The sequence below is a fragment of the Xenopus laevis genome, chromosome 4L, assembly GCF_017654675.1.
Source record: "Xenopus laevis strain J_2021 chromosome 4L, Xenopus_laevis_v10.1, whole genome shotgun sequence".
Classification (NCBI taxonomy): domain Eukaryota; kingdom Metazoa; phylum Chordata; class Amphibia; order Anura; family Pipidae; genus Xenopus; species Xenopus laevis.
Window position 1 is genome coordinate 150202125 of NC_054377.1, and position 17376 is coordinate 150219500.

The window sequence follows — 17376 nt, forward strand, 5'->3', positions numbered from 1 at the left end:
TCATCTTAGATTACAGACAAACCTCATTTTCCACTTGGTTAATTGTGACGACCCCTAAGTTTAGCTTCTCACAAGCTGTTCAAATCCCACTGAGAATGTACAGTGTCACAGACACTCCTAACAATATCCAAGATGGGAAACTCCTGTGACAACTTTGAAGACCTGGATCATTACAGTACTGAAGAAATGCTGAATCTTTAGGCTGGATCAATAAGTTCAGTATATAAATTATGGCATTTCTTTCTAGTCATATTGATTTTTACGGTTTAGTTCTCCTTTAACCTAAAATTTCCATTAAAAGACCATGGGGAAACCCGGTCTGGTCCAATTTAATTCTCTCTCCCTTAATTCCTCCTTCACTGAGGACTTTGGCAGGAGGGAAGTAAAATAATGCCATAACAGCATCAGTAAATGGGATTGGGAAGTCAAAATCATTAATGACCTTTCCTGTGAGTTTGTGGTGCACCCTTGACCCTATAGAATGATTTTTGCCCAGCCAAGAATAGTAGAAGGACATGCTTCCTAAAAGACCAAGATATAGTGAAATTGGCCTCTTGGATTTAATTTTATTTTACCTACAATATAGGTAAAAATTTATCAACTTTTGAATTTATTGATCTCTTGCATGTGGCCCACATTCTTAGATGTTTGGAGAATAACCTTTGGGCTTCATGTTGTGTTATAGTGATGCCATTAGGACTATAACCCATGTTGTAGCTAAATATGTTATTGTCGGTTTATTTCCAGCTGTGCTTAATGAGTGGGGAGATCATTCAGATGTCTCCTCAGATGAGTCTGATCTTTGAGACAATGGATCTGTCCCAGGCCTCGGTAAGTATTTATTATCAACCACTCATATTGCTTTGTGTTTGCTACTGTCCATTTAAAGGCTCAGGGTCTTTTTATCTACAGCCTGCGACAGTTAGCCGCTGCGGTATGATATACCTGGAACCCCTACAGCTGGGCTGGGATCCACTGGTGAAATCCTGGCTCAACACCCTGCCTGAGGCTCTACAGACCAAGGAACATCTTGGGCTTCTTGAGCAGCTGTTTAATTGGCTGATCCAACCTGCTCTGAGGTTTCTGCGGAAGCAGTGCAAGGTACGTGTGTACTGTCTGACTAATTATTATCATGGTGGGACATTTCATCATAAATCAGGAAGACCTGTATGACCTATATAGCCAAAGCGAGCACCCTTGTGAGCTATAATGTTACATAAAAATAATAAAACCTGATGCTGATTGGCTTACCAGCAGCAAAGAACCTTTGTGAATAGCAGCCAAGCATGCACAGTTTTGCATCTATTAAAGGGATGCTGTCATGATTTTTATGATGTAATTTTTATTTCTAAATTACACTATTTACACTGAAAATAATTCACTCTACAATATAACATTTCATACCTTAACCAACAAGTTTATTTAGTTGTAATGTTGGTGTGGAGGTGCATCTCAGGTCATTTTGCCTGGTCATGTGATTTCAGAAAGAGCCAGCACTTTAGGATGGAACTGCTTTCTGGCAGGCTGTTGTTTCTCCTAGTCAATGTAACTGAATGTGTCTCAGTGGGACCTGGATTTTACTATTGAGTGCTGTTCTTAGATCTACCAGGCAGCTGTTAGCTTGCGTTAGGGAGCTGTTATCTGGTTACCTTCCCATTCTTCTTATGATGGGCTGCTGGGGGGAAAGGGGGGGGTGATATCACTCCAAGTGCAGTACAGCTGTAAAGTGTGACTGAAGTTTATCAGAGCACAAGTCATATGACTGGGGGCAGCTGGGAAACTGAAACTAGCCCCAATCAAATTTCAAAATTAAATATAAAAAAATCTGTTTGCTCTTTTGAGAAACATATTTCAGTGCAGAATTTTGCTGGCGCAGCACTATTAACTGATAGTATACCTTTATACCTTTAAGGTACTTCCACACTGGGCTGTTTCTTGGCCTGTGTTTATACTCAGACACACAGAGAGGGTTTCGATGTGAAAATACATACGCAGCTGTTATGCCACTGTAATCTGCCCAGTGCCTCAGTTCCGACTCAGCACCTCTGGGTCCAGACACAAGAGACACGAATTTGAGCTGTTCCTTGACCTGTGCTTATATGCAAGTGTGACAGTACCCACAGAGGCCCATTTATCAAAGGTTGAATGTTTCATTCGAATATACTCACAATTTGACATAGAGGTTATTTAAGAAAAAAATTGAAAGTCTAATATTTGATCGAATGGTTCTGCCCCGAAAATTCTAATTGTATTCTATTCTTAAACTGGCCATAGATGCAAAGATCTGCCATTGACTTGTAAATGTACTCAGCAGGTTTCATCTGGCGAATATTCGAATTAGGACTGTTTCCATGGTCGACGTGTAATAAATCTCAATTTATATTTGAATGTGTGAATTTTGAATTCATATTTACCATTTGCTTTCATAAATTAGTCTTTTTTTCTGTCGTCTCCTGTATGTTAGTAACAATTTCTTGTTATTTTCTGGTATAGGAACTGGTGTCTACAAGTAACAGCAATGCTGTTGTGTCGCTCACCCGACTCTTTGAAATGTTATTATTTGACTGCGTCAGAGAGGAACCCACCAATAAAAACATTCGCATCTGGATAATGGTGAGAATCATCTTCTCTCATCAGAGTTACCTTTGTTATTCCTTGTCCTGGTTATTCCTGTCTTGTCTGTTCCCTCGTGGCAGACATCTTTATTAACAAATCCAGTGGCGTAACTAGTTGTTACTGGGCCCCATAGCAAATTCAATTTAGGGCCCCAAAATATTTATAAGTTGTCCTATTTTACCAAGATATATTAAAATTGCTAATTAATTAGGGTCTCACTGGGCCCCCTACACTCCTGGGCCCCCTGCAACCGCAGGGTCTGCTTCCTCTATAGTTACGCCCCTGAACAAATCCCAACCTAGTTAGCCTTCAGCACTTTTCAATGAATTGGGCTGGAGACTGAAATACGTGTATGCAACCTTTTTGTAACATCACGCTTCTTTGATATGATGCAGAACAGTGCTTCGGTGTACGTGTATAAATACATCTGGGGTATTGTTGTTGTTTGTGTTGTTATTGCCACTATAACAAAGCTTCCTGGTATATTTTTGGCCTACATATTCCTGTTCGTTAGGCCCATGTCCACTAAGTGATGTGCTGCTGAATTAACTTCATTAAATTCACATGACCAGTAGTGTCTCATTTACACAAATATGTCTCTTTTCTTTTTCCAGGCTTGCTTTGCTTTTTCCATGGTGTGGTCTATTGGTGGGTGCTGTGACACCGACAGTCGACTTAAATTTGATTCTTTCCTCAAAGAAATCTTACTGGGAAAGTCAACTGAGCACCCAATACCGACTGCTGTGGGGAAATGGGAGTGTCCCTTTGATGATAAGGGTCTGGTGTATGACTATGTGTATGAGGTAAATGTTCATCCTACACACATTCTGTACCCCTAGTGTAGCTGCTGAGGTACATACAGGGCTTCAAGGTGACAGTACATGGTGAGTTGTCCAACTAGGTTATATACTGTAAATTATGGGCCCAACTGATGCAGATTAGGGCCATTAGATAGGCCTAACAGTTACCTGAAGCAAATGTACTGTTAAGTGCTAGCTTTGAACCTGAACGGTGGTTCAATTGTGCTATTACATTTATTAAATAAACATATTACAAGGTATTGTTTGTCCTATATATTGCAATATACTACAAGTAAGTTGCAGGTAAAACTTAGCCCCTTTGTAAAATGTATAATGAAGCAATAGAATTCTTAATGAATCAGATGAAAATTGAGCGTAGGACTGGCCAGATATGGGATGACTTTGACGTAGTTGTTCAGCTTAAATATATTGCAATATATGGACAAACAATCCCTGTTTTGTTTAAAGTAGGGATGCACCAAATCCACTTTTTTGGATTCTGCCGAACCCGGAATCCTTCGCGAAAGATTCGGCTGAATACCGAAACGAATCCGAACTCTAATTTGCAAATTAGGTGTGGGAAGGGGAAAACATGTTTTACTTCCTTGTTTTCTGACAAAAAGTCACGCAATTTCCCTCCCCGCCTCTAATTTGCATATGCAAATTAGGGTTCGGATTAGGTTCGGCTGGGCAGAAGGATTCGGCAGAATCCGAATCCTGCTGAAAAAGCCTGAATCCTGCCCGAATCCCGAACCGAATCCTGGATTCGGTGCATCCCTAGATTAAAGGGTAAGGCATTTTTTAGTAGCTTAAGGCACAAAATTTCTCAATGTCTTAAATATATTGATAATGGGTTGAATGCAGAGGACTCTTGTATTTTTCTATACGTATTTTGTGGTCACGGCCTCATTGCACCCCCGCCTAATGGTTTTAAAAATTAGTGGTGAGCACAACTTTCCCTTGTTTGTTATATATTACAAGGTATTACTGTGCCAGCACCAGAAAAAGCATTGGATCTAACAAAGGGTAGAGGTGTATTATAAACACTTTTTCTTTTTTAAGAAATAAAAGAAAAAATCAGACAAGAATTTCATAAAAGAATTTGAAGAGAAAACAGAACCTGGTTAGGGTGAGATGAGCTAAAAAGCCCTTCACAAGCAATTACATGCAAAGTAAAGCCTTGGAATTGCAGTGCTATTTATATGGCATGGGACAAGTAAATACCTTCTGATTTCAGAAGGCTTCACTTTGCATGTAATTGCGTATGAAGGGCTTTTTGGTTCCTTTTAGCCCTTCTCATCCTAACCAGGTATGGTTTTCTATTTCGCTACTCAACAAGTCCTACCCCCTCAGAAGCCATGTTCCAATATGTTGCACTGATGAGATCTAACAAGATGGAAACCGGCTGCAAGTTTGGATATATGGCTCTGAGCCATCAGGCTTTATCTGTGCTATAAAACCAGAGGTTCTGGATGCAGAGTTGGCCAAAGGGACATAAAGGAGTGACTTGCATGTCTCTGCCCATGATGCCTTATGGGAGAATTAATACTGCCATTTTTGGTATCTAGGCAGTGCTGTGTGTATGGCACAAGACAAGTAAATACCTTCTGATTTCAGAAGGCTTCACTTTGCATAAAAGAATCTGATGAGTTTTGCTTTTTCTCTCCAGCTGAAGGGAAGGGGCCGCTGGGTTCACTGGAATGAGTTCATCAAAAGCACCAACGTTGGCGACAAGCAGACAAAAATTCAGGATATTATTGTCCCAACAATGGACACTGTCAGATACACCTTCCTCATGGATATGTGCATCAGATATGAAAAGTGAGTTTCTAGCTTAGTACAGTGATACTGGGCTGTATCCCCTGGACTTTGTGTATTAAAAGTGAGCATTGTTAGCTTTTTCACTTGCAATTAATTGCACTCTATTGCACCCCATACTGCACTCTAAGCCTAGAGTACTCATGTTTGCATAGCGGGCAGCAGAGAGTGACAACTTTCTTTTAAGTTAAGGGGCCACAGGTAGATAAAAGCAAAAATCTAAGTGAGCAGAACTAATTTTGTCTAGACCTTGCACCTACCCTAAGGAAATTAGCCCTATATGTTTTTATGTTGGGGTGATGTCCAGTCTATGACCTTTAGTCTGTTGACTAGGCATGTATGTATAACTTTATTTATAAAGAGCTGTAAGAACACGCAGTACTGTACATTATATACTGAATAAAGTACCCCCTCTGTAAAATATAAGGATACTATAAGTTACCGAGGAGTTTCATGACCATATAAAAGTACGAGGCCGAAGGCCGAGTGTTTTTATACAGGTCATGGAACTCCGAGGTAACTTCTAATATCCTCATATTTTACAACTGGGGGTACTTTATTTATTATAATACACACATTTCAGTGAGTCATGTGACAGAAATGACATCAGAACTCACCGTTTATAACTGATGACATCAGAACTCACCGTTTATAAGAATATAGGAAGGAGGTCCCTGCCCCATAGAGCTTACAGTCTAAGTGAATACAGTTGGAGTCCTTGAAATTGCACCATAGTGTAAGATAAAGCTTATGGTTTTAATTCATTTTTATTGACCCCATATTTTAACGCTCTGAGAGAAGTCAGGTTTAAATGCAGTTGGGATGGGTAATTATAGAGGAAGCAGACCACGCAGTTGCAGGGGGGACAGGGAACAGGGGGGCCCAGACTGTGGGGACTGCTTCCTCTATAGCTAATAAAAAACTGCCTCCTCCCCAGCCGCTCTCTTATCTGCAGAGAGGAAGGGGGACGCAAGTCACGTCAGGAGTAGGCGGAGTTGGGGAGGTGCAGGAAGGGGCGGGAGGATGGGGATCGGAGTGCGCTGGGCCCCTCTAAAGATTTTTTTGCAGGGTGGCCTGACGCACTCTGGTTACGCCACTGTTTAAATGCATAAGAAGGAAATCTCTCAGATTCCATTACATAACATTTGAATCACTGTTCATCTGTATCTGTTGTCTGTGTGTCTGGCTGTAACAAAGAACTCTCCTTTCTCCTAGACCCCTGTTATTTGTCGGCCCAACCGGTACTGGAAAATCAGTTTATGTTAAGGACAAGTTAATGAACAGTTTGGACAAGGAGAAGTTCTTTCCTTTCTTTATTAATTTCTCTGCTCGAACCAGCGCCAATCAGATCCAGGTCAGAATGTTATCAAGTCAATTATTTAAATCTGCCATTTACATTGCCTCTTGGGCTGGGCAAACACAACACAAGTTAGTTTTTATTTTTAAGCGCAAAGTAAGTGATACTTTTCTTGTCAACGACAGGATAAGTGACAGCATCACCCAAAAGGATGCTGGGAAGTATTTTTCATTTTTAAATTAGAAGTAAACTTAACAGAACAGTATTACCAATAAATGAAAGTGTTTTAAAGGAATGACAATATGGCTACCCCCATGGCTACACAGTAGCTTGTTTATATAAACTATAGTAGTACTTTTCTGTTATCTACTGTGTATCCTGTGCTTGAATGGTTGCCCCCATGGCTACACAGCAGCTTGTTTATATAAACTATAGTAGTACTTATCTGTTATCTACTGTGTATCCTGTGCTTGAATGGTTGCCCCCATGGCTACACAGCAGCTTGTTTATATAAACTATAGTAGTACTTATCTGTTATCTACTGTGTATCCTGTGCTTGAATGGCTGCCCCCATGGCTACACAGCAGCTTGTTTATATGAACTATAGTAGTACTTATCTGTTATCTACTGTGTATCCTGTGCTTGAATGGCTGCCCCCGTGGCTACACAGCAGCTTGTTTATATAAACTATAGTAGTACTTATCTGTTATCTACTGTGTATCCTGTGCTTGAATGGCTGCCCCCGTGGCTACATAGCAGCTTGTTTATATAAACTATAGTAGTACTTATCTGTTATCTACTGTGTATCCTGTGCTTGAATGGCTGTCTCCATGGCTACACAGCAGCTTGTTTATATAAACTATAGTAGTACTTATCTGTTATCTACTGTGTATCCTGTGCTTGAATGGCTGCCCCCATGGCTACACAGCAGCTTGTTTATATAAACTATAGTAGTACTTATCTGTTATCTACTGTGTATCCTGTGCTTGAATGGCTGCCCCCATGGCTACACAGCAGCTTGTTTATATAATCTATGTCTTTCTATAGCAAATACACTAGTTTTACCAGTGCAGGGCAACACTAAATTATATAGTCATTATTAAACACTTTCAGTATTTGGTGTTACTGTTCCTTTAACTAAAGAAGTAGTGCAGAAATTTTGTATATCATGTTTTGTGCTTCTGTACCAGCCAGTAAAGATCTGTGTCTCTAAAGATGCCCCAGTAGCTCCCCATCTTCTTTTCTGCTGATTCACTGCACATGCTCTGTGCTGCTGTCACTTACTGAGCTTAGGGAGCCACTCACAATATACAGTACACATAGAATAGAAATGTCACAATATAAGGCTGATTAGTAATTAATACACATAATTACTACATGGCAGCACAGAAACCAGTGCAATTAGCATCAGAATTGAATAATCAGCAAACCTGTAGCATCAGCTTATATTATAGGGAAGCCCATTTTCTGCTGGATAATTAGGGCTCAGCTTAGCTTCTCAACAGCCAATCAGAGCCCACTGAGCATGTGAGACAGACACTTTCCAAGATGGTGACCCCCTGTGACAAATTTGAAGTCCTGGATCATTACTTCTAAAGAGAAGCTGAACTTTAGGCTGGTGCAATAAGGTTCAGTATGTAAAATATGCCATTTCTAGCCATATTCATAATTAGGGATTAGTTCTTTTTTAAATGTGACACATTCACAATTTAGTAAAAAATTACTTAAAGCTATTATTATAATTGGAAACCAATGTTTATTGGTGATATTTATAAGCAACGGTGCAGCAACCTGATTCTTGAATTAAAACCCACAATGTTTGTTTAAGAATATCGTAATGGACAGACTGGATAAAAGGCGCAAAGGCGTGTATGGACCTCCAATGGGAAAGAAATGTGTTATATTTGTGGATGACATGAATATGCCTGCTTTGGAGAAATATGGAGCACAACCTCCCATTGAACTACTTCGCCAGTTTTTTGACCATGGAAACTGGTAATTAAATATTTTTATGTTTCAATGCTTTTTATTGAGACTTTTTCCAAACTTTACAAACATGCACAGTGATGACAGTCTACAAGTTATATTTTTTAACATCAAGTACAGGTATGGGATGCGTTATCTGGAAACCCATTCTCCAGAATGCTCTGAATTATGGAAAGGACGTCTCCCATAGACTCCATTATAATAAATTAATCAGAATTTTTAAAAATAATTCCCTTTTTCTGTGTAATAATAAAACAGTAGATTGTACTTGATCCCAACTAAGATATAATTAATCCTTATTGGAAGCAAAACCAGCCTATTGGGTTTATCTAATGTTTAAATGATTTTCTAGTAGACTTAAGGTATGAAGATCCAAATTATGGAAAGATCAGTTATCCGGAAAACCTCAGGTACTGAGCATTCTGGATAACAGGTCCCATACCTGTATTACAAAAGTGCTTTCCATCCTCAAATATCAGTGGGCCTATGAAAATACAAAAAACATATGAAGGAGAGAGAAAAAAAAGAAAAGGAAGATAAAATGGGTTGGGAAGAGAAAGTAGAGGGAAAGATAGAGATGATCTGCCAAACTAACGCTCCAAGCATACAAAGGTATGATATTTGAACAAAAGGGAATATAAGAATTAACCCATTCTTAAACCTTTCAATAATTCAAATTGGAACAATCAAATCCTCATGGCTGGTGATACTGAATCCACAGGTCCCAAAAATTCGTAAATGTAAATGTCCATATTTTTAGAATTTTAAAATTCTGCATCAACAAGTCAGTTACAGCTTCAACCTTGCCTCAGTCTCTGTTATTATTGTTGTGGATGTTTGATAACACTTCCTTAGCCGTCAAGATCTCTTGTTTGTTGTTATAGTTCTAATTCAACATTTATTAAAGGAAGCCATGGTATAGTTTGGCACCATTAGTGTGTGATTAATTAATATATAGCACACATCTCTAGTTGGGTCATTTCCTGTATAGAGAGAAATCATAATGTTATGACAGCATAGGTATTCCCCTGTACTAAGCACAATTCAGCAGGAACAGTCCCCTAAGTTTGCTCATAGTCTGTACAGAGAGATCCCATAAAACTATGGCAGCATAGGTATTCCTCTGTACTAAGCACAATTCAGCAGGAACAGTCTCCTAAGTTTGCTCATAGTCTGTACAGAGAGATCCCATAAAACTATGGCAGCATAGGTATTCCCTGTACTAAGCACAATTCAGCAGGAACAGTCCCCTAAGTTTGCTCATAGTCTGTACAGAGAGATCCCATAAAACTATGGCAGCATAGGTATTCCCCTGTACTAAGCACAATTCAGCAGGAACAGTCCCTAAATTTGCTCATAGTCTGTACAGAGAGATCCCATAAAACTATGGCAGCATAGGTATTCCTATGTACTAAGCACAATTCAGCAGGAACAGCCCCCTAAGTTTGCTCATAGTCTGTACAGAGAGATCCCATAAAACTATGGCAGCATAGGTATTCCCTGTACTAAGCACAATTCAGCAGGAACAGTCCCCTAAGTTTGCTCATAGTCTGTACAGAGAGATCCCATAAAACTATGGCAGCATAGGTATTCCCTGTACTAAGCACAATTCAGCAGGAACAGTCCCTAAGTTTGCTCATAGTCTGTACAGAGAGATCCCATAAAACTATGGCAGCATAGGTATTCCTATGTACAAAGCAAAAATTAAGCAGGAACGGTCTCCTAAGTTTGCTCATAGTCTGTACAGAGAGATCCCAAAAACTATGGCAGCATAGGTATTCCCTGTACTAAGCATGAGTATTGAGTCAGTTTAATTAATGTATCTAAACATGTGATTTCTCCTACTTACAGGTATGATTTGAAGGATACCTCTAAATTGTCCCTGGTAGACATTCAGCTGGTGGGAGCAATGGGTCCCCCGGGTGGGGGAAGGAACGCCGTCACTCCGCGCTTCTTGCGTCACTTCAACGTTTTCACCATCAATGCATTTAGTGATGAGACCATGGTGCGCATCTTCTCAGCCATTGTTGCTTTCTATCTCCGAAACAATGAGTTCCCCCCAGACTTCTTCACGGTTGGGAACCAAATAGTTAATGGGACAATGGAGGTAAGAGTTGCTTATTGCTCTGCCACTTGGAGCCATCTTGTTAGGGGCAGCTGGAGTGATTTATATCCTTTTATAGTATTGCAAATGAGTATGTTACAATTCTGGGTATGTAATAACCACACACGTGAATCTGTTATATAAAGTCTTTTTCTGCATCTCTTACACATTGCATATGGTTGTATATTTTAGGTTTACAAGAAGGCGATGGAGAACCTGCTCCCTACACCAGCCAAATCCCATTACACTTTCAATCTACGGGATTTCTCCAGGGTGGTACAAGGCTGCCTGCTCGTCAAGAAGGAGTCGGTAGAGAATAAGCGCGTCTTGGTGCGGCTCTTCGTTCACGAGGTCCTTCGAGTCTTCTACGACCGTCTGGTGGATGACAAAGACAGATCCTGGCTCTTTAAATTAATCAAAGATGTTGTGAAAGATCACTTCAAGGAGAACTTCGATGGTGTATTTGAACATCTCAAACAAGAATCTCAGCCTGTAAGTATTTCCGAAACCAGTGTCAGTTTAATAAGTGTCCCGGATTTAAAGATGGCCATACACACACGTATCACGTATCAGCCTGATATTACACACTCTAGTTGGGCATATCAGTGCAAGATCTGCTCCTAAGGTCGGGGGGGGGGCCCACCTGAGCTGCAGTTTCAGGGGTCCCCTCCGGACCCCCATCTTGCTCCACACATGTTTTTGCTGTGACCGCCTGAAGAAGGGAGGTCGCGGCAGGAAGAAGCAGTGCAGGATGCGGATCTGGGCTGACGGGGCCCTCAAGAGCTGGGGGCCCACCAGGTTTTTTCCCAGTGTCCTGTTGGCACAGTCCAACCATATCCACTCCTTTGGAAACGTCTCCAAACAAATGGATCTGCCCATTTATGGGTAAATTAAAGGGGTTGTTCACCTTTAAATTAACTGTTACCTTTTATTCAGCAGCTCTTCAGTTTGCAGTTTCAGCGATCTGGTTGCTAGGGTCCAAATTACTCTAGCAACCATGCATTGATTTGAATAAAAACTGGAATATGAAAACAAGATGTCTGAATAGAAAAATGAGTAATTAAAAGTAGCAATAAAAATACATTTGTAGGTTTATAGAGCATTCATTTTTTTAGTTGGGGTCAGTGACCCCCCTTTAGTGAACAACCCCTTTAAATTAACTATTAGTATGATGTAGAGAATGATATTCTGAGACAATTTGCAATTGGTTTTCATTTTTTATTACTTGTGTTTTTTTGTTTATTTAGCTTTTTACTCAGCAGCTCTCCAGTTTGCAGTTTCAGCAGTCTGGTTGCTAGGGTCCAAATTTACCTAGCAACCATGCATTGATATAAATAAGAGACTGGAATATGAATAGGAAAGGGTCTGAATAGAAAGACGAGTAATAAAAAGTAGCAATAACAATAAATTTTTAGCCTGATGGAGTCAGTGACCCCATTTAAAAGCTGGAAAGTGTTAGAAGAAACAGGCAAATAATGAAAAAGGATAAAAAATAAATAATGAAGACCATTTCAAAAGTTGCTCAGAAATGGACATTCTATAACTTACTAAAACCATTTGAAAGCTGGAAAGAGTCAGAAGAAGAAGGCAAATAATTCAAAAACGATTTTAAAAAAATAAAGGCCAATTGAAAAGTTGCTTACTATCCACCCCTTTAAGAGATTGCAATACAGTATTTGATCTCATCATCCTCTTAGAAAACCCTACACTCTGCTTCCACCAAATGATTGCAATTTTATTAATGGAAACAACATTATGGCTTCTTTAATAAATGGTCCCTTTTAGCTTTCAGAAGAGGACTTCCGCAACCTGCTGTTTGGGGACTACCTAAACCCTGATCTTGAAGGAGACGAGAGACTGTATGCAGAAATCCCCAGCGTGCAAGAGTTCAATGAAATTGTGGAACGCTGTTTGGATGAGTATAACCAGACGCACAAGAGTAGGATGAACCTTGTTATATTCAGGTACATTCAGGTTCTGTGTGATGCTAAATACATTATCAGATTCCATATTATTGCATTTTTCAGACTGATTCCAGTACATAGTCAATTAGGTTGAAAAAATACACATGTCCATCAAGTTCAACCCTAAGGGTAGAACTACATGGGCGATTTAGCTCTGATCCGACGCCACGCGATGAAACGCTGGCGTCAAGTCGGATGAGACGAAGATAAGGTTAGTTTTAGGAATGTCGGATGTAGTCGCCGCGTGCATTTGATACAACAAGGCTGTTGGATGCAGAAGCTGCCTGCAGAAAAGGAATACAAAGTGTCCATGTAACAACCTATAAAAGAATAAGATCAACTCAAAGTTAAACAATTATTTCTATAAAAATATATTCATATCATATTCAGGATTCAGTCTGTTTGGGGATAAAGTCCCTAATCTCCTTATCCATTGTGCCTCCCTACGCAGTAATTCCTTGTCACGATCTCCCCCACGTCTCCTTCTTGGAACTGAATCTAAGATTTGAAAACCTGACTTAATGGGGCTCATTTATCAACACTGGGCAAATTTGCCCGTGGGCAGTTACCTATAGCAACCAATCAGTGATTAGCTTTTTGAAACCAGCTGCAAGCAGAACAATGAATGCAGCAATTTGATTGGTTACCATTGGTTACTGCCCATGGGCAAATTTGCCCAGTGTTGATAAATGACCCCCATTGTGTCACCACTTTCATTGAAGTGTTTAGCAACTGGTTGATTCAGTTTGTTCCTGATAGCTGACTTATGTTCAGTGAGCCTTTCCCTCACACATCGAACAGTTTTCCCCACAAATGTTTTCCCACAGGGGCATTTAATAAAATAAACCACATATGTGGATGCACAGGTAGAAAAGCCCCTAATGGGAATACGGGTACCCTTCAAGGGGTGGTTTATTCATTCTCCTTTCAACACATTACTGCAGTGACTACATCCACAGCACCGGAAGGTCCCATTTTTGGGTGTTTTTAAAAAGGTTTGTACATGCTTTGAATATGAGTCTAGATCTGCCTTCACCAATTTCGTTCCGATTGTATCTGCCTTTACATATGACATTACTGGTGGGGATTTGAATGCAATTTTATCTGGAAGATTTCTAGTTAACAAACTCCACTCTTTCCTCATTACCCTGGCGATCTCACCGCTTAACATGTTGTACTGATTTACAAATGGAATTCTCTTTATATTTTGATCTGTATTTTTATTTTTTAACTTGTTCCCAGTGTCATGGTCAGGCCTTTTAATCTCACTTTCAGCTCCCTCCAAGATTCTATTTGGATACCCTCTCATTCTAAATTTCTCCCACTACTCTGTCAGCCTGTTGTTGTTCATTCTGAACTATACGTCTCACCCGCAAAACCTGTGATCTGGGCAGGGATATTTTTATATGTGGAGGGTGAAAGGAATCATATCTCAATAGTGTATTCCTAGCTGTTTGTTTGACATATAGGTCAGTTTCCAGATGGCCCTTTACGGTGTTTTTCACCATCCCATCACAAAGGGGATACTAACCATGTTACAGTGTAAAGTGACTTTAATAAAAGGGGTACATCTATTCAGTCCATCTACAAATTCAGTAAGGTCCGAATTGGAACTGTAACTGCCAGTTGATCCAGAGAAAGGCGAAAATCCCCATTGGAAGCCTCTCCAATTTGCCTCAGAGGGGAAAATATTCCTAACCCTTTTAGTATTTTTGGCACAAAACGAATGAACTCTAACGTGAGCCCGTCATTTACTTACCCGTCTGTGAGTTATTACTTCCTAGGGATTTTTGTACATATGCACATCACTGACACTCCGCATTATTACAGGTATGTTTTAGAACATTTATCCCGCATTTGCCGCATCCTGAAGCAACCCGGTGGCAATGCTTTGCTGGTGGGAGTGGGTGGAAGTGGTCGGCAATCAATGACTCGATTGGCAACAGCCATGGCCAAGATGTTCATCTTCCAACCAGAAATCTCCAAGAGTTACGGGATGAATGAGTGGAGAGAGGACCTCAAGGTACATAGACACACACACATGATAAATCTAGGATTCAACAATCTTCCTTTTTTACTATATCCTTTTCCTTATTTACTATGGGTCTACAAAGCTATTTCCACTTCAGTCTCATTGTCTTGAAGGGGTACAGTGATCACATAAATACAAAATTTTTATATCCCCATGAACATCAGAGATTATTTATTATTTTTTTTATTATTATTATTTATGTATAAGAAAGCTTTTTTGTTTTTGCTGCCCTGCCTCAGCTGCACTTTCTTATCTCCGTAACATCCATACTCCAATGTTACTCCAGGTAGGTGCAGTAAAATGATTCTCTTTGATCCCTTGCAGTATATTTAGAAATCCCTGCCACAATTTTGCTAAAAATGAAATACATAATATGAGTACAGGTATAGGATCTGTTATCTGGAAACACTTTATCCAGGAAGCTCTGAATTAAGGGAAGGCCGTCTCCCATAGACTCCATTTTAACAAATAATTCAGTTTTTTTTATTCAAAGTTCTTTGAGTTGAGCCCAACTAAGATATAATTATTCCTTATTGGAAGCAGAACAATCTGATATTATTTACTGTTAAAAAACATTTTTGGCAGAGTTTAAAGGGATTATTTACTAAAATCTAATTTAAATAGAAAAAGTTAGCTCAAACTCCCATTCCCAATTTTTCCTTATGCATTAATAAAATAACTCAAATAAATTGGATTGGTAAAAAACCCGATAAAATCGAAGAAAACCCAAATAGTTCGATTTTTTTGGACTTTATTCCGAATCGCTAAATTTTTTCGTGGTTTTGCACGAAAACCCTGAATTTATCAGATTATAAGGCAAGACCCAGCAAAGACCATGACAACTTCCAATTGGGATAGGAGCATCTCCCATTGACTTATACATGTCCTTAACAGGTCTGAGATGGCTGATTTTCAGATTTGGCTTTTTGCGGCATCGAGGTATAATAAATATTGAAAAATTCGAGATTTTGCTCCAAAAATACCAACCAGATAAATCTGAGGTTTAGTAAATAACCCCCTAAGTATGGAGATCCACATTACAGACAGACCCCTTATCCGGAAAACCCCAGATCCCAAGCATTCTGGATATTACATCCCATACCTGTACCATAAACTACACACCCACCGTAAATATGTTTTTACCCGCAAAAGACACTAATTTACAAAATTAAAGACACTGTTTGCAACAATTAGTAAACACTTTATATTCTTATGTATCAGTGGGGTAACTAGATATCACTTGGCCCCACAGCAAACTATTTTTCAGGCACCCAAAATGTCTAGAGGATGTCCTGTTTTTCCATTATATATTGAAATTGCTCATTGATTAGGGCCTCATGGGACCCCTATACCTCCTGGGCCCCCTGCAGCCGCAGGGTCTGCTTCCTCTGTAGTTACACCCCTGGACAGTATCTTTATGACTTCGAAGTATATGGTGGCACCTGACAGTCATTGTTGTTGGAGGCTAACCACCCTCATCACGCCTTTATTTGCAGAGCCTGCTGAAGAACGCAGGAGTTAAAGGCCAGAAAACTGTATTTCTCATTACTGACACCCAGATCAAGCAAGAAGCATTTCTGGAAGATGTGGACAGCCTGCTGAATACAGGGGAAGTACCAAATCTGTTTGCCCCGGATGAAAAGCAGGAAATTATGGAGGTAACGTTATGTATTCACCTGAGACAGAATTGCAGGGTACACAAGCACCAAAATCCACCTGGGGGGCTGATCATTTGCCTTTTGAATAGATTCTTTACCATTGGGTCCCCATAGGCCTCTATAATGATTAAATTCAATGATCCGCTGAATCCTATATGACCAGCACATGGGTGAACAAATCAAGTAAAGATCAGCTTCTTCTGGTTCTGTTCTGATCATTACTTCTCTTTACCTCAGGGAGTGCGTCCAGCTGCCCAGGCTGGAAATAAGAATGTGGAGCTGGGGCCGCTCGCTCTCTTCGCTTTCTTTGTGAACCGCTGCAAAGAAAACCTTCATATCGTGGTCGCCTTTAGCCCAATTGGAGAGGCTTTTCGCAACCGATTGCGGCAGTTCCCTTCGCTCATCAACTGCTGCACCATCGACTGGTTCCAGGTAGGGTCCATTCTGCATCTCATGATTATTACTATTTTATAGATATATATATATATATATATATATATATATATATACAGGTATAGGACCTGTTATCCAGAATGCTCAGGACCTGGGGACATATTTCCACTGAGTTACTAAGGAGAAAGCATTGAAGGGGCCAATGGACGGAAGGGGATGGGGATTTTTGATTAACAGGGGGTTTAGTTCTCCTTTAAAGCCAGTTCTGTCTGTGAGGTGCCCTCATGTAATACTCATGCTCATAACTCATGGCATAGCCAGTACAGATGAATAACCAACTGTTTTTCTTGCCTCTTAACTGGTTACCTGTAACCCCTTGGTTTCATTGCCCTGCAGCCTTGGCCTGAAGACGCCCTGGAACGAGTTGCTGTTAAATTTTTGGAAACGTTGGAACTTTCAGAACATGAACAACGAGAAGTCGTGCCCATCTGTAAATACTTCCACACCTCAGCGATTGCTCTCTCTGACAAGTTAGTAAACTTTCCTTGTTGGGGCGTGCCAAATTCAGCCATATTTTTCGGCACAGATAAAAATGAGCAACACTAAGCACAAGCAATGGGGCAGAATTACAGCCAATAAGATGTTTTATACAAAGTGCCTGTAAATAGACATATTCTCTTATTCAGCACAGTGGAGCATTCTCTTAGA

General features: G+C 40.0%; 1 protein-coding gene across 3 annotated transcripts in view; it reads left to right on the forward strand.

Moving 5' to 3' along the window:
• Positions 1–17376, forward strand: part of dnah12.L (dynein, axonemal, heavy chain 12 L homeolog) — a 95077-nt gene that overhangs the window by 37707 nt on the left and 39994 nt on the right. For all 3 annotated transcript variants that reach the window (XM_018240378.2, XM_018240379.2, XM_018240377.2), the window contains 14 exons: positions 748–831; positions 913–1101; positions 2494–2613; positions 3231–3419; positions 5086–5237; positions 6450–6588; positions 8360–8526; positions 10369–10624; positions 10814–11113; positions 12407–12585; positions 14416–14608; positions 16114–16275; positions 16513–16707; positions 17065–17198. In XM_018240378.2, the coding sequence (XP_018095867.1) occupies positions 748–831; positions 913–1101; positions 2494–2613; positions 3231–3419; positions 5086–5237; positions 6450–6588; positions 8360–8526; positions 10369–10624; positions 10814–11113; positions 12407–12585; positions 14416–14608; positions 16114–16275; positions 16513–16707; positions 17065–17198 (2459 nt within the window). The remainder of the gene's footprint in view (positions 1–747; positions 832–912; positions 1102–2493; positions 2614–3230; positions 3420–5085; positions 5238–6449; positions 6589–8359; positions 8527–10368; positions 10625–10813; positions 11114–12406; positions 12586–14415; positions 14609–16113; positions 16276–16512; positions 16708–17064; positions 17199–17376) is intronic.